At 44.6% G+C, this 13496-nt stretch overlaps 2 protein-coding genes across 2 annotated transcripts; one reads left to right on the forward strand and one right to left on the reverse strand.

Annotated features, from left to right (window-relative positions):
* Positions 1-1003: 1003 nt before the first annotated feature.
* UBR7 (ubiquitin protein ligase E3 component n-recognin 7) lies at positions 1004-12484 on the reverse strand. Its single transcript, XM_075753647.1, has 11 exons — positions 12213-12484; positions 11964-12097; positions 11014-11074; positions 9511-9606; positions 8331-8384; positions 7047-7152; positions 5635-5819; positions 4927-5058; positions 4376-4538; positions 3405-3466; positions 1004-2569 (listed from the first exon to the last, which is right to left on the reverse strand). Exons 1-11 carry the CDS (start codon positions 12384-12386, stop codon positions 2477-2479), a joined length of 1260 nt encoding a protein of 419 aa, XP_075609762.1. The 5' UTR covers positions 12387-12484; the 3' UTR covers positions 1004-2476.
* A 23-nt stretch (positions 12485-12507) lies between these two features.
* GON7 (GON7 subunit of KEOPS complex) lies at positions 12508-13440 on the forward strand. Its single transcript, XM_075753649.1, has 2 exons — positions 12508-12835; positions 12946-13440. Exons 1-2 carry the CDS (start codon positions 12637-12639, stop codon positions 13056-13058), a joined length of 312 nt encoding a protein of 103 aa, XP_075609764.1. The 5' UTR covers positions 12508-12636; the 3' UTR covers positions 13059-13440.
* Positions 13441-13496: the final 56 nt, after the last annotated feature.

The following is a 13496-nucleotide window of genomic DNA, read 5'->3' on the forward strand; positions in this document are numbered from 1 at the left end:
TGAAATTAGTGGCACTGTTCAGGCAGCTTATTAAAAAGGAAAAACACTTCAGTGCAACAGTTCAGTGAGTTCTTCTGGCCAGGGCTTAATTGACTGAGACTATGCACTATTACAGGCAACAGGATTACTCCTTGTGGAGGCAGAGGGACTTAGCCCTTGATCTAGGCAGTGTGTGTTTCCTCAGCAAGCAGCTAGACAAAGGTGCTCATTAAAGACCCAGCACACTTTTCTGGAGCTGCAGTTATCCTGCCTCAGCTCAAAGTGCCTTAAATCTTCCCTAGAAACAAATGCTTCACTACTTCAAAGAGCCGATGGAGGTTTAGAAGTGTCACCTGGCAGCAGAAAATCTTGACTAGTTTCACTTTGATGTACAACAGCACATTGCAGTGGGTTGTGTCCTGACAAAGTGGGGGCAGGGGGTGAGCGAATACTGTGTGCTTTTCAGTGGGGTGTGATGCTCTAGCTGTGTCCTTTCAATAAAAAAGGAAATGTTATACTTGGTTCCAGAAACTTCCTGCAGCGGAACGCCTTCTGCAGCACTGCTCTCCTTTCTTGAGTGCAGGGAGTGGTGGGACTGGGTGTTGCTGTAGTGTTTCCCTGTGCCCTGGCAGCTGTTGATGTGCCTTATATACAGGAGGCAATGGCACAACCTGGCACCCCAGGGTTTTGGTTTGGGGTCGTTTGAGCTCAGAGTTGGAACCCAAGATAGTGCTTGCTCTGAGCCCCTTCTCTGGCCCCACCCCTTGAGTGACTTAATGCCATGAACTGCGATACAGAGGAAATGTAATCCCCTTCGGCTCTTTCTCCTGCTCAGCTGTACTTGCAAGTGAGGTGCCAGCCCTTGTTCCACACCTGCCTGCAATGCTGTAGGAACACAGGGCTTGGCTCAGCCCCTGAGAGGTGTCTTGGCCTACAGCTAACAGGTCATCGCTGTGCTGCCCTCAGCTTGTCTGCATCATGGATGGAAACAAGATGCTACAGCAGCATGTCAAAAAAATCAAGACAGAGTGAACAGTTCTTTAATTTTTAGATATTTTAGTTAGATATGCAGTTACAACTCCCATAACAGCTGCTACCAAAAAAAAAAGCACATACAATACCCAGAGTTAAATTTAAAAGCAACTAGTAACTTTGCATGAAACAGATGAACTGAGCCTCTAGGCTAGAACTAGCTTTTGTAAATAAAGTCATCAGAAACAATGGGGAGAGTGAGAGAGAAAGGTCTGGCTTTCTTTTCAAAAGTCATTAAACAGGGAAGCAGAATAGTACCCCCCTGGTAAAGAAACCCTCTGACTACAGAAAGCAGGAGTTAAAAACTATTTTAAATCTTAAAGTATGTTTTGAGGTTTGTGGGTAAAGAAAACTAAAAACTACATTAGGCTCCAAACTTACAAAAAGTCAATATTTAATTGTAGCTAAGTGTAGATTTTTTTTTTTAAAAGTCAGTGAAACATCTCCTGTTCCATGATTATCACAGTGATTAGAAAAAGATCACACGTTTTATATTGTAGCAAAATGCCAGGATGCTGCAGTGTTTCCAGGAACATTTATGAAGTAACAGTAATTTGAAGGAGGCTAGTTTTTCAATTGAAAGCACATTAGAAGTCCTATCAACACCCCTGATGCATAATAGTTTAGTACCTCCTCTTAGATATTGTTTATATTCTAGCAAGTGGATAAAGTTCATGCGACAATTTTTACATGTAAAACATTACTGTACAATATTAGAAACAAAGTTTTTGAATTTATAAAAACAGATACAACATTCTGTTGCATCAAGCCTAAGTTATGATTTCTCATTTTTTTTACCTGCCTTGGGAGGACTTCTGCAGTGGAGAATGCACACGTGTGGAAGTACAGTGCTGGTTAGTTCTCCTGATACGACCCAAATGTCAGGATGCAATTTTACCCAATGGCTGTGACATAACGCCTACCTGCTTTACCCTTCCAGGAGCCGTGCATCCCTTGGCGTAATAAAGAGATGCTTACTTTTTGTGGGGAGCCCTCCCTAGAATCACAGAGATGATGCAGAGCCATTTAAAGCAGGAAAGCAAGGCATTCCAGTCTTGCAAAGCACACCGAGTGCATGTTCCCTGCATGTACAGAGGGGAGGGGGGGCAGAGCCCACCCCCTTTTAGTACAGCGTACAGCTATAGGCACTAACAGTAAAATAGGGGAAAGGCTAAAGGGAGCGCACGGTGGCACGCTGCTCTTGTTCACAAGCCCTCCTCCCCCTTGAGACAAGGCCAGCTTTCAAAGGAATGCGAAGTCGAGCAGTACTGAAATCCCTATAAATGCAATGTACCTGCTAAGAAGACCTTTCAGTCGCTACAAATAAAGGAAGTAGTAGGAGACAAAAATGAAGATGTTTCTTGGGCAGTTGGATTTTGATGAGAAGCTAAATGCTGAAGATGCCTCTTCTGTTTGTCAGTGAGTACTGTTTTCCCAGTTGTCCTTTCAGACCCTCTCAGTCTAACTAACTACAGTAGTACTGCATCCGGTTAGTCCGTCGTCTTTTCCGTGACTGAAATTCTTCAAAGAAGTGCTGAATGTCTTCTCTTTTAACCACCTAGGGGAAGCAATATGAAACCCAAGTTGTGGTACAAGAATTCAATTAAACCATCTTTTTTTTGGGTTTGTTTTTGTTTTTTCTTGCACGCACCCCACATGTAATGCACAACATATAGAGAACCAAGTGTCCTGAAATCTCTCTGGCAAAACAGCTTTCCTGTTGTACCCAAAGGACATGATTAATGCCCAAATTCTATTATAAGAGAATACAAAGAGAGAAATGAGCTCGCCACAGGTAGGACAAGCACATGGAGCAAAGCTCCTGCGGTATTTTTAAGAGGTTTGACTACTTGCTTTTATCATCAGAAAAATTAACACAAAGCAGGATTTTCGCTAGTTCACTTCAGGCTCGTTACAATGTAACTAAAAGAAAGCCAACAAAATGCATGCGTTGATTAATAATAGCATGCATATTCCTCAAAAAAACCCTGACATGACTGTTTGCCAATATTTAGTCAGTCTTTATTCTTCTAAGGGTTTAAATTCAATCTAAGAAAAAACATAAATGTTAAAATCCTCCCCCCGCCCCCCAAACACTTTTCCTAGAGCAACAGAAGTTTCTCTTAAAGTTAAGAACTGCTAGCAGTACTTTATAGACAGATTTCTGCAAAGTCCCTGTTTTCTCTCAACAATGCCATTAAGGAGATGATACAACTTTTAAATTCCAGTCAAATCAGGGATTTCTAGTTCCTACTGCAGGAATTAGAAATCTCCAACTCCAAGAGACAGGAAAAAAATATTATAACATAGCATCACGGTATTCAACACCCACCCCTCAATAGTACTTTAAAACACTTTTTTCTGGCAAACAAATTCTGAGAGTCATGCCTTACCGTTCCCTCATCTGCAAATCTCCTGAGATAGTCAGTCAGTTCTGTCTTTAAATCGTTGTATTCTGGATGGAGAAGCAAAGGCAAGGGAAAGAAAACAAAAGAACCAAGAAGATATCCAGCTTTAGTTTAATACAGGCTTAAGAAAACCACTCGTTCACTTCCTCTTGGCATTTGTTAGATTTACTAGAGGCAAATCTAGGTTTGAACTGGATTATAAATAATAGCAACAAAAATAAAGGCAAGTCCAGGTAAACCTGAGAAGCCTAATAATTTATCAGACTAGCCTCTGCCACCTCAGTATCTGTTCAGATTGATCTTCAGAGAAATGTACAGAAGTTCAGTGAGTGAATTATTACAATTAATTAAAAGAGCAGCCCTGCTACCAACTTCCCACTGCAAAAGCACACAGGGGCAGGAGTGGGAAGTCCTGCCCTGTAACTCTGGATTGGGTCAGTGCCCTCGCCAGAGCGCAAACCCATCACTCAGCTGAGGGGGACACGGCTCCAGCTATAAAATACCTCAGCTCTGCCCTGTCAATATACTCTGCGTCAGAGCTGCCGGGGAGCACCCTGCACCCCAGCTTCACACTGGCTGGCATTCACCCAGACAACAGGAGACCGCCAAACAACAGAACAGGGTAAGATAAATAAGCCAGACAGCAGAAGTGTAAATTAATGATTAAATATTTACATTGCAAGAAATTACTATCAATATCTAAGAAAGATGTTAAATAGGGGGAAAGTTCCCACACCATCTAGTTCCTTGATGTAAGTTAAAGTTGTAACAACAGGCCAGAGAGGACAAATATCTTCAGAGCAATCCTGGCTGAGCTGTGCAATCTGTCATACGGTCTCCTACATGGTACTTCAAAACTAGTTTGACACCACACTGCAAGAACTGATACTAATCTCTTATGGGAAACTGTTCCGTTGAAGTGTTAAGGCAGATTCCAAAAAAGCAGCTGTATTTACCACAGATGAGTTCTACTTGCTGGACTCTGTTCATGCTGTTAAGGGTGTCCATTAAAGGATCTCTCCTCTCCGTTTCTTGGTCACTGGTACCTTTATTTTCGTAAGCCAAGACAGTGTCACATTCATCTGTCAGGAACTGGACTTCAAGCTCTGAATACATTTTCTGGAGAATAAAGTAAAATTTACTTTTACATTACAAAACTTCTCAGATGGATATGCGCTCGCCCAATTTTTTGTGTGTTCAGTATCACAAATAATAACAATAAAAATAATAATGTAAATTTTGTATCCAGCATTTCAGACATCTCCCCATGACAACTTCCAAAGCAAAAATGGATGTAAGCAGCAAAGAAAATACAAATGTTTAGAAACTCCTTCGTACTGTATTCATTCCAAAAGACATGATGTGTTTCTTTATGTGGGGTGGAGGGGGTTTTTAGGTGTTTATATGCAGACACAGATTTTATCTACAAACTTCTCTTCAAAGATTCTCTGGGAGCTCCTCCCTGCCTCCCCCTCATCAATGATGGTAATGAAGACAGAATACATACCAAACAGTCTTCACAGGTGCATAATTTGCTTCTCCAGTTCAATGGCCAAAAGGTGGCAGTATCTTTTTTTAAAAATTGCTTGCTTTGGAGTTCTTTCAGCTTGCAGACAGGCCCATCACTCTTAGTAACCACCTGAATTAAAATGAGAGTGTTCAGTGCTCTATAATGTTACTTCAAATACAGTCTATTCTTTCCAGCATGTAATTCTCCTTATGCAAGATTTTTCTTTTGTCTCAGACACACTTATTTTTATAAACAACCTATATTGCCATTTCATCCACGCAAGGATTCTGATGTGGTTTTAGCAGTTTCCACTGGAAATTTCTGTAGTAATTTACTGCATAGCCATAAATGTTTAAGAAATCAGAGCTAGACTATCATGCAAATGCAGCTACAATGCAGAATACCCCTATATTGGACCAAACTCAGAAGTTACCTCAGTGTAAAGGCCAGGTGGCTGAGAAGAAGGGATGGATCTAACCTATCTGCAAACGGACGTTACACCCTTGTCACACAGTTCTACAAGTGTGTTCCCACAGCCTACATTGTGCTCCACAGAGACCACACATTTGAAGTGTCAGTGACCGAAGAGGAACGTGGAAACAGACTGAAAGCATTTACCTCTTCACTGAACCTGTAAGAGGTGGGCTTTACTTCACCTATCATCAGTACAAAGCTGTACAGGACAGAAAAGAAGGCCCGTTTTACCTCTGCACAGGCAGACCCAGAGCTAGTGGATGGTTCATTAAACTGTTCCATTTGCTTTTCCTCCTTCATTTCTTGGTGTTCCACTCCACTTTCTTTTTTAATTTCTTTTTTCTGCTCTTCACCTTCCTCAACCTTCAGGACAATCCCTTCATCTTCAAGCAAGTTCACTTTGGTCAAAGCAGGAACTGGAAGATACATACCCGTGTAAGTGAAAATACTGTGCCAGACAAGGTACAGGCTACCACAGACGTTTCTCTGCTTTACTGTGCAGCGTCAAAGAGCACCTAGATTACCTCATACACTGCAGGGTCCTGCATATACTCTAGAGGTGTCCAAAGACACAGTGACCTAGGTATACAAAGAAACCGCTCCCTCTTTAACCACAGACTTCTTCACCTCTCATATGCCTAAAATATTCTGCTTCCCAAAATCTAAGCTCTAGGAGAGGGAAAAGGATATCACAATTTGAGAGTTCTGTATTCAGATGCTTGTCCTTCTCGACACCCCTTGATAACTATCACAGGTTCAGGAGCTGTTGTGTACTTTTTTTGCTGACTTTGTGTCAGAGTCCTTCATTTTCTCCAGACACACGCACCAAAAACTTCATGACAGATTAACTACGCTAACCATTTCCAAATTTAAAACAAGTTTTTCTTTTGATGTCAATTCAAACGTGTGCACTGTGACATAGCTGGTTAGGAGGAAAACCAAAAACAAACAAAAAACATTCTGTACTGTATTTACATTAGAAAGACTAGAATTCCAGGTAGGCCAGCTTGGAATCCTTACAATCACCATTGAAATTTCTGGTACATAAGACATCAATCACCAGTTGAAATAAGCACTATTTAGGAGACTACATGAAACCAGCTCTTTCCACAGAAATCACATCATCTACCCTTCTAATCCTGCAGAGACCACATAGCAGAGACACAGAGACCTGGTATGACTGCAGGGAACACGTGTCCTGAGCACAGCCCCAGCTCTACTCAGATTAAGGTTTTACACATTTCAGGTCACTCTATCATCCACTCTTTGCCAGTCAGAGCCTCTTTGACTCAGCTGTTTGCCTCATTGCTTCTCTTAGGCTGGCTCTTCAGTTCTTTGATCCAGTTTAGAAATTAAATTCCTTGAGACAAGTATTAAATGTTCATCCATCCATGTGCTAGCACATCTTTGATAAAATAAATCAGTCAGCACTGCAGAATTAAGATTTAGGAACAAGAACTGTTTGTTGGGGTTTCTTTGTTTATATTTTTACAGAACAGTTACTGCAGACCTGCATGTTCCACTGCTGAAGGTAACTGTCCAATATAACGAGTATCATTTCTCCAACCGCTTAAACAGTATTATGTCATTAAGGGAAATACATGCTAACAAAATATTGGCTCAGATATCTTAATTTGCTTTACCTGCCAGTTGTGATGCATAGGCCCATAGGAAATGGCAGTGATTCATGCAGGCTTGGCACACCATTTCATGGAAGTCTCCACTTTCAGGGGGAACTGCACCAAGATGCTATCAAAAAGAAACAAGCATGCAGCAGTGAAGCAATCGCTGCAAGTTAACAGACTCAGCTGTTAAGAGGAAGTAAAATATCAACTGCCATCACATTTTCAGCACAAGCATACACTCCTGCAAACTTTCCACAATGATTATCAGTATAATTTAAAGACTGGAAAGAGCTGATAAAAATTCCAGGGAAAACCTGAAATAATTCTCTCTTTGTCTACAGCCTTTTATGTCTTTGACGTACCCAGAAATCTCAGTCCTATCTTTATCTCATTTCTAAATGTTTTTCTTCTGCAATGTCCTAAACATAGGACAGGTGAAGATACCTATTGCACACTGCACATTTAAACTCTCAAATTTAACTTGTGATTACTTCCTTACACGTAGGAGATTGTAAGTCTTCATACTGAACTTGAGCAGAATTAGGTCCCAAAGCTCTCCATAAACTGGTGAGAACAATTTAGGTAATTAAAAGCACTAATTGGCTTTCTTTTGAAAAGCACTCTTGCAAAGTTCACAGTATGCAGCATAACATTCCTAATACCTATATTTATACAAAAGAATGCTATAGTTTATCTACAGAACCCACAATTGAAGCCAATCATATTTTATTAAATTCTTTGATCCTGCAACTTCAAACATGGAATTTCACTCACGGCCTTCAAGGCACAAGAGGCTGAATCCCTAATGCTTACACATTAAGTAGGGCACTTGCTGAAGTGCTGAGCTGCTTTTAAAAGATTTCCCCAAAGTTCGCAATCAAGAACCAACAGCGCAGTTTGCTCCTTGCTATTTAAAGTAATTACAGTTTAAAAAGCATTCTTTTGAATGAAGAACTATTCAGGTAGTTGATAATAATGTGCCTCAGTAAGAATCTTCTCACTGATTCTACTGATTAGAACTTTCCAATTAAAGAGACATTATAGAGTTGTTATTTTATTCTGCAGCAGTAACCTTCGAAAAGGTAGAACTCTTCCCAGGTTTTTCGGACTGGACTGGACAGCAGCACAAGATTAAATTTTCAATTTTCCTTTGCAAAAGATGAGAAGAAATACCTTAGAACTCATGTAATAATCTTTTGAGAACTACAGCAAACCTTCCCAACTATGACTAACCATACAAACTTAACCGACACCAACTCATTTCTATGCAAATGGCAATTCTGCTACTTATCATTTCCTTACCCTTCCATGGAACCAGTCTTCACAAACTATGCATTGGATCATCTCATCTGGAATCTAGATGAATGGTCATATTATTAGCATTAGTAGCAACCTCCAGAATCTTTCACAAGCCTCAAACTGCAGTATTATGCAAAGCCTGCTCAAGTGAATTGCACTTCCCTCTTCACCCACCCGCAGGGAGCTGCCATTAATACGTATTTACTGTTTCATTAGTCAGTTTGCTTCCCTGAAGTTCAACAGCATACGTAATTTGTCATATTATCAAGACTGCGGAAATTCCCATTTGTTATTACAAAACTAATTTTCCCAGTAGAGCAAGACATTCTCACACAAAAGAGCTGATGAAAGTTAATACACTATTGGTATCTTTCTTCCAGTGAACAGAAATGCAGGAACAGGCAGTTTAGCAAAAGAAAGATATTGATATTCATTACATCATCAGGTTTACATAGGAATGCCAGAATCCTAACTTAACTGCCCACAATACAGTATAGTACAAACTGCTTTGGAAACAATTATTAATGATTTCTTTAGAAATGTTTAGCTATCTCTGAACTTCAGGGAGATGAGTTTATAAACTACTTTTTTGTATTTGAAAGACTTGTGCCTTCCTTACTCTTTAAAATACCTAACTTCTATGACTGCCAACAAAAGCATACATGTGCAAACCAACTGGGATATTTTAAAACTTCGGATAGAGAAAAGGTGTTCTGACTACCATAAAGGAAAGCTAAAGCCAGTTACAGGACAGATCCTCCCCATCCCAGGAGCCTTGTCAGAGCACTGTTGCAGGCCCGCAGCAGCAGATTCTGGTCTCTCCTAACGTGTGCAATGTTCTTATTCTGCACTTGCCACATTTCTCAAGATAATGAGAAACCCACCCCTTAAGGGAACACTGCAACTTTAGAGACAGGAAAGCAGAGAGGACTGCCACAGTGTTTTGTCCAAATGATGGTTTGTCTTCCTCATCTGTCTTTAAGGCATAAACATATTCTACCACTTAAAAAAAACCACTGATGAAGTAATTACTTTATACAGCACATGACAACCGAAACCAATATGGAACATAAGATTTCTTAAAGTGAGATCTGCCCTGTAAAGCAGCGCAGAGACCATCCTTCGCACAATTTTGCATAAATACCATCTATATATGATTACTCCTGGTTTTTGTACTTATTACCTCATCTTCAGGATCAGGATAAGGTCTTTTACAAGTACAGTATAATCCATAGAAATTGTCATTATATTTATTTCCTGAATTCACCTTGCCCTTTTCCTAGGAGGAAAGGAAAAATTGTTTCAATAGACAATGCTGTAAAAAACCAAAAGACAGAAAACATGTTTAATCTAGAAAAACTCAACTCCTGTTCCACTTTTATTCCTAAAAACAATCAATCATTACATTCATCAGCTTGAAGATCCAAAAAGAAAGATATTATCCAGACAACTATGCTATACAGTGAGCAGCAGATAGAGCATGAGAGGAATACTGAAGTTCAAAAGGAAAGAGAAAAAACAGTCTTTCCACCTTTGTAACAAATGGCAACTGTGGTGTTTGTTAAGCTACTGCTAATCTGAAACGATGTAAGAGTTTTGATCACTGACCATGCCTGCCTGCTGCCATTAAGCAACATCTGGGGATTTATTGTGCACTTTCCCCTCCATTTTCTTTTAAACATCCAGACTGTGATCCAAAACCAACTTTGTTTAATCTTACCACTGAGCTTCCATTAAATTCATGTCATATAAGCCTCACTCTACAGGAGAGGATTATCCAAATTACAAAACATGCTGAATGAAATTCAATTACAGGTAATCCCATTTAAAAAAAAAAAAACCAAACAGCTAATAGAGCTGCAGCCAGAGGGCTTCAGAACTGCATGTACTTGGAGCCTAAAGTCACCATTGGCCCCTGCAGAAACAGCTTGACCATTTATGATGTTACTACGAAACACATTCTACCACTATTTTGACAAAGGAAAAACGGATGATGTGAGCACCCAGCATCCATGAATTCAGACAGATTGATGGATGGATGCTGAATATAACATGTACAATTGATTTTGCACTGAAAACAGCCATGTGATCTGTTTCATTGACTCAAATGAAAAAAAGTAACATCTTAAAATTGTCACAGGTGTCTCTCTAGGGATCACTGGACTGTAGCCCTAGGCTGACCAGCTCTGCCCAAACGAAATGGGCATACACAAAACCACTTGCTGTTTCTACACTTCAACTGTTATTACCCCGGGAACAGCACTGCAGGTGAGCCAAGCAGCTTTCTGTTGCTGCTTTCCAGAAGATTACCAACTACTTGACAAGTCCAAAATGCCCACCAAGGCAATGAAAGCACAGGGGGCTTAACACAAAAGGTTCTCCTGAAGCCAGCTTAAAGCTACTGAGATGTATTGGTGCGGGCACCAAGACATGTTTCCAGCATTACGCTGACCATGGATGCAGAACTGCTGCATTCATGGCTGAAAAGGACCAAACGTTCTCTCTCCTCACAACATTTCCCTTTGGTCCCTCAATAGTTTTATCTACTGCTGTAATACTCCCACCTTGTTGAACTCACCGGGAAAAGCAGAGGCATTGCATGAGTCAGCACTGGCTGAGGCAAGGCACCAACCTCCCAAGACTGTTACTTTGACTCTGTATGTATGAAACCTATGTCTGAACTTACCGGGAGTAACTTGCACTGCAGATTTTTGAACTTGCTATTTCCACAATCACAGCGGAAGTTCCTGGAAAGAAAAGCATAGCATTTCAGGTTTTTTATTAACTGAAAACACATTAGGTTTTCTGCTCATAACAATTCCCAGCAGTTTATTAGGAGCCATAAAAATACTCTTGCAGCTATTTAAACAATAGCATCAGTCAGAACCAACCAAAGGGCCTTGCGGCCTTACACTCTTACACGGTGTTCTCAGCAGATCTCAGCTAACACCATCATTTGCAACAGCACTTGGCTGGGAGACCGTGACAGCACAGCTAACCCCGGGTGCTGCAGCTACCACATTCAGAAATGCGAGCACGCGTGTTGGTGAAAGAGGAGCGTGAATTGGATCACTTCCAAAGGCTGGATCCATGAAGGTGATTAAGCTCTTGCCTCCTACTCAGACACCTAAGCTGTCTCTTAGTAGGGCTGCTATTCCAAGTGAATGGGGAAACGTGAGTACCTCAGTGACCTGACATCAGCTGCCTATGTAGTTTTGCTGGGAGTGGTGTATTTTGTACACATTACACATTTGAACGTTGTCCTACCTCACAGAAATGTATTATACAGCAGAGGAGACTCTGGGGAAATTCCCCTGGCAAGCTCACCTCACGCTACAGCCCCCCCACAGAGTGTCCTAGCACTCGGGGCCGGGAGGAGAAGGTAAGTGGTGACGGCCCAGCCCGCTGAAAGGGCCCGCGCTTCGCTCCGGGGCGGCTGTGAGGAACCGACATGGCCGGGGGGCTGCCGAAGGCGGGGGCGAAGGGAGCCGCGGGAGGAGCCCCGGGGCCCGGCGCGCCGCAGGCTGAGGGGATGAGGGGAGGTCGAGCCGCCCCGAGCCGCCCCCAGCGCACGCGCGCTTTCCCGCCGCCGGGACGGGCACGCGTCCCCAGCCCGCCCACCCCGCGCCGCGGTACCTCTTGGTGTAGAGCTCGAAGAGGCGGTGGGTGCCGTGGCACTCGTAGCTGCACGCCAGGCAGATCCCCGCCGGCTCCCCCCCAGGCGGCGTGCAGGTGCTGCAGGCGTACAGCGCCTGCCTCTTCACCGCGCCCTGCGGGGCGACATCGGCGAACGCTACAGGGGCCGCCCGGGGGGTCCCGGCCCCGGGCGGCCCCGCCCCCACCCCCTCGGCCCCGCCCCCCCGTGGCGCCCGGCCCCGCCCCCACCTGGGAGTAGCTGCAGCGCTCGTGGTCGCTGCCCCCCAGCACGGCCCGCGCCTCCTTCTCGAGCTCCTCGTTCTCCGCCAGCACTTCCGCCAAGGAGACCACGGGCTCCTCCGCGCCGCCCCCGCAGCCGCTCCCTGGCTCGGCGCCCTCCGCCGCCGCCGCCGCCGCCTCCATCTCCGGGACGCGAGGCCGAGGGCGAGCTGAGGCGGGAAACACGCGGCCGAGGCGCCAGGGGGCGCCACAGCGGAAGCGGAACCGCGCGCCCCACGTGACCGGGGCCGAGCGTCACAGGGGGGAGCGGCGGGGCAGCCCGCGCGGCGAGCGAGTGTCGGGCACGTGACCGGCGAGCGGGGCGGGGTGTCGGCCGGCCGGCCGCGCTTCCGGGCGAGCGCGCGCCGTGCGGGGATTGGGGCGCGGCGCCGCCATGGAGCTGGTGGCGGAGCTGAGGGGCCGCGACGGGCAGACGCGCTCGGTGCGGGTGCCGTGCCCGGCGGAGGAGGGCGAGGGCGGCCAGCTGCGCGGGCTGCGGCGGGCCCTGGCCGAGCTGCAGGAGCGGGTGGTGGAGCTGCTGGCGCCCTTGGTGCAGGAGGAGAGAGAGGCGGCGGGCGGCGGCGGGCCGCGCGGTGAGTGGAGGGGCCGGGGCCGGGCGTGAGCGCGGCGAGGGGGCCCCGCCATCCCGGGGGCGCTGCTGCCTCCCGCGCCGCTCATCTGCACCCCGCTTGAACCCTGACAGGTGATGTCGAGGAGGACGAGGAGGAGGAGGAGGGCGAAGACGAAAACAACATCGACGCGAACACGAGCGCCGATGACCCACCTGCCAAGCGGACGAGGGTTCAGCAGCCCTGACGGTGCCGTTAGAGACTGGGTTTAGGCCTAGAGAGGGACGTGTCAGCTGTACCGACTGTAAGTGTCCCCGGGCGCGGGTAGGCCGCTCTGGCCAGGCAGGCGCCTGCGTCTCTTCTGCTCGTGTTTTAAAAGTGAAATGTCGATCCCGGCACAATTTTAATACGGAAGCCTTAACAAAAGGATGCGCCTTGCTGTTAGCAGCGTGTGGCTTACAGGGTACCAGTGTTACAGTGAGAAGAATTTTTAGTAAGCTAGTTGACAAATACACGACTCTTCTCACAAGTCTTCTGACCACTACATTTTTAACTGCTTTTTCCAAGTCATAGTATTTCTTCATGTGACTTAAACTATTATTTTAAAATAAAGTAATAAAATCTGGAAAGAGTTATTTTGTCAGATATGATCTTGAAATGGTGCAAGACAACTCTCGCTTATACG

This window comes from Balearica regulorum, chromosome 5, assembly GCF_011004875.1.
Source record: "Balearica regulorum gibbericeps isolate bBalReg1 chromosome 5, bBalReg1.pri, whole genome shotgun sequence".
NCBI lineage: Eukaryota > Metazoa > Chordata > Aves > Gruiformes > Gruidae > Balearica > Balearica regulorum.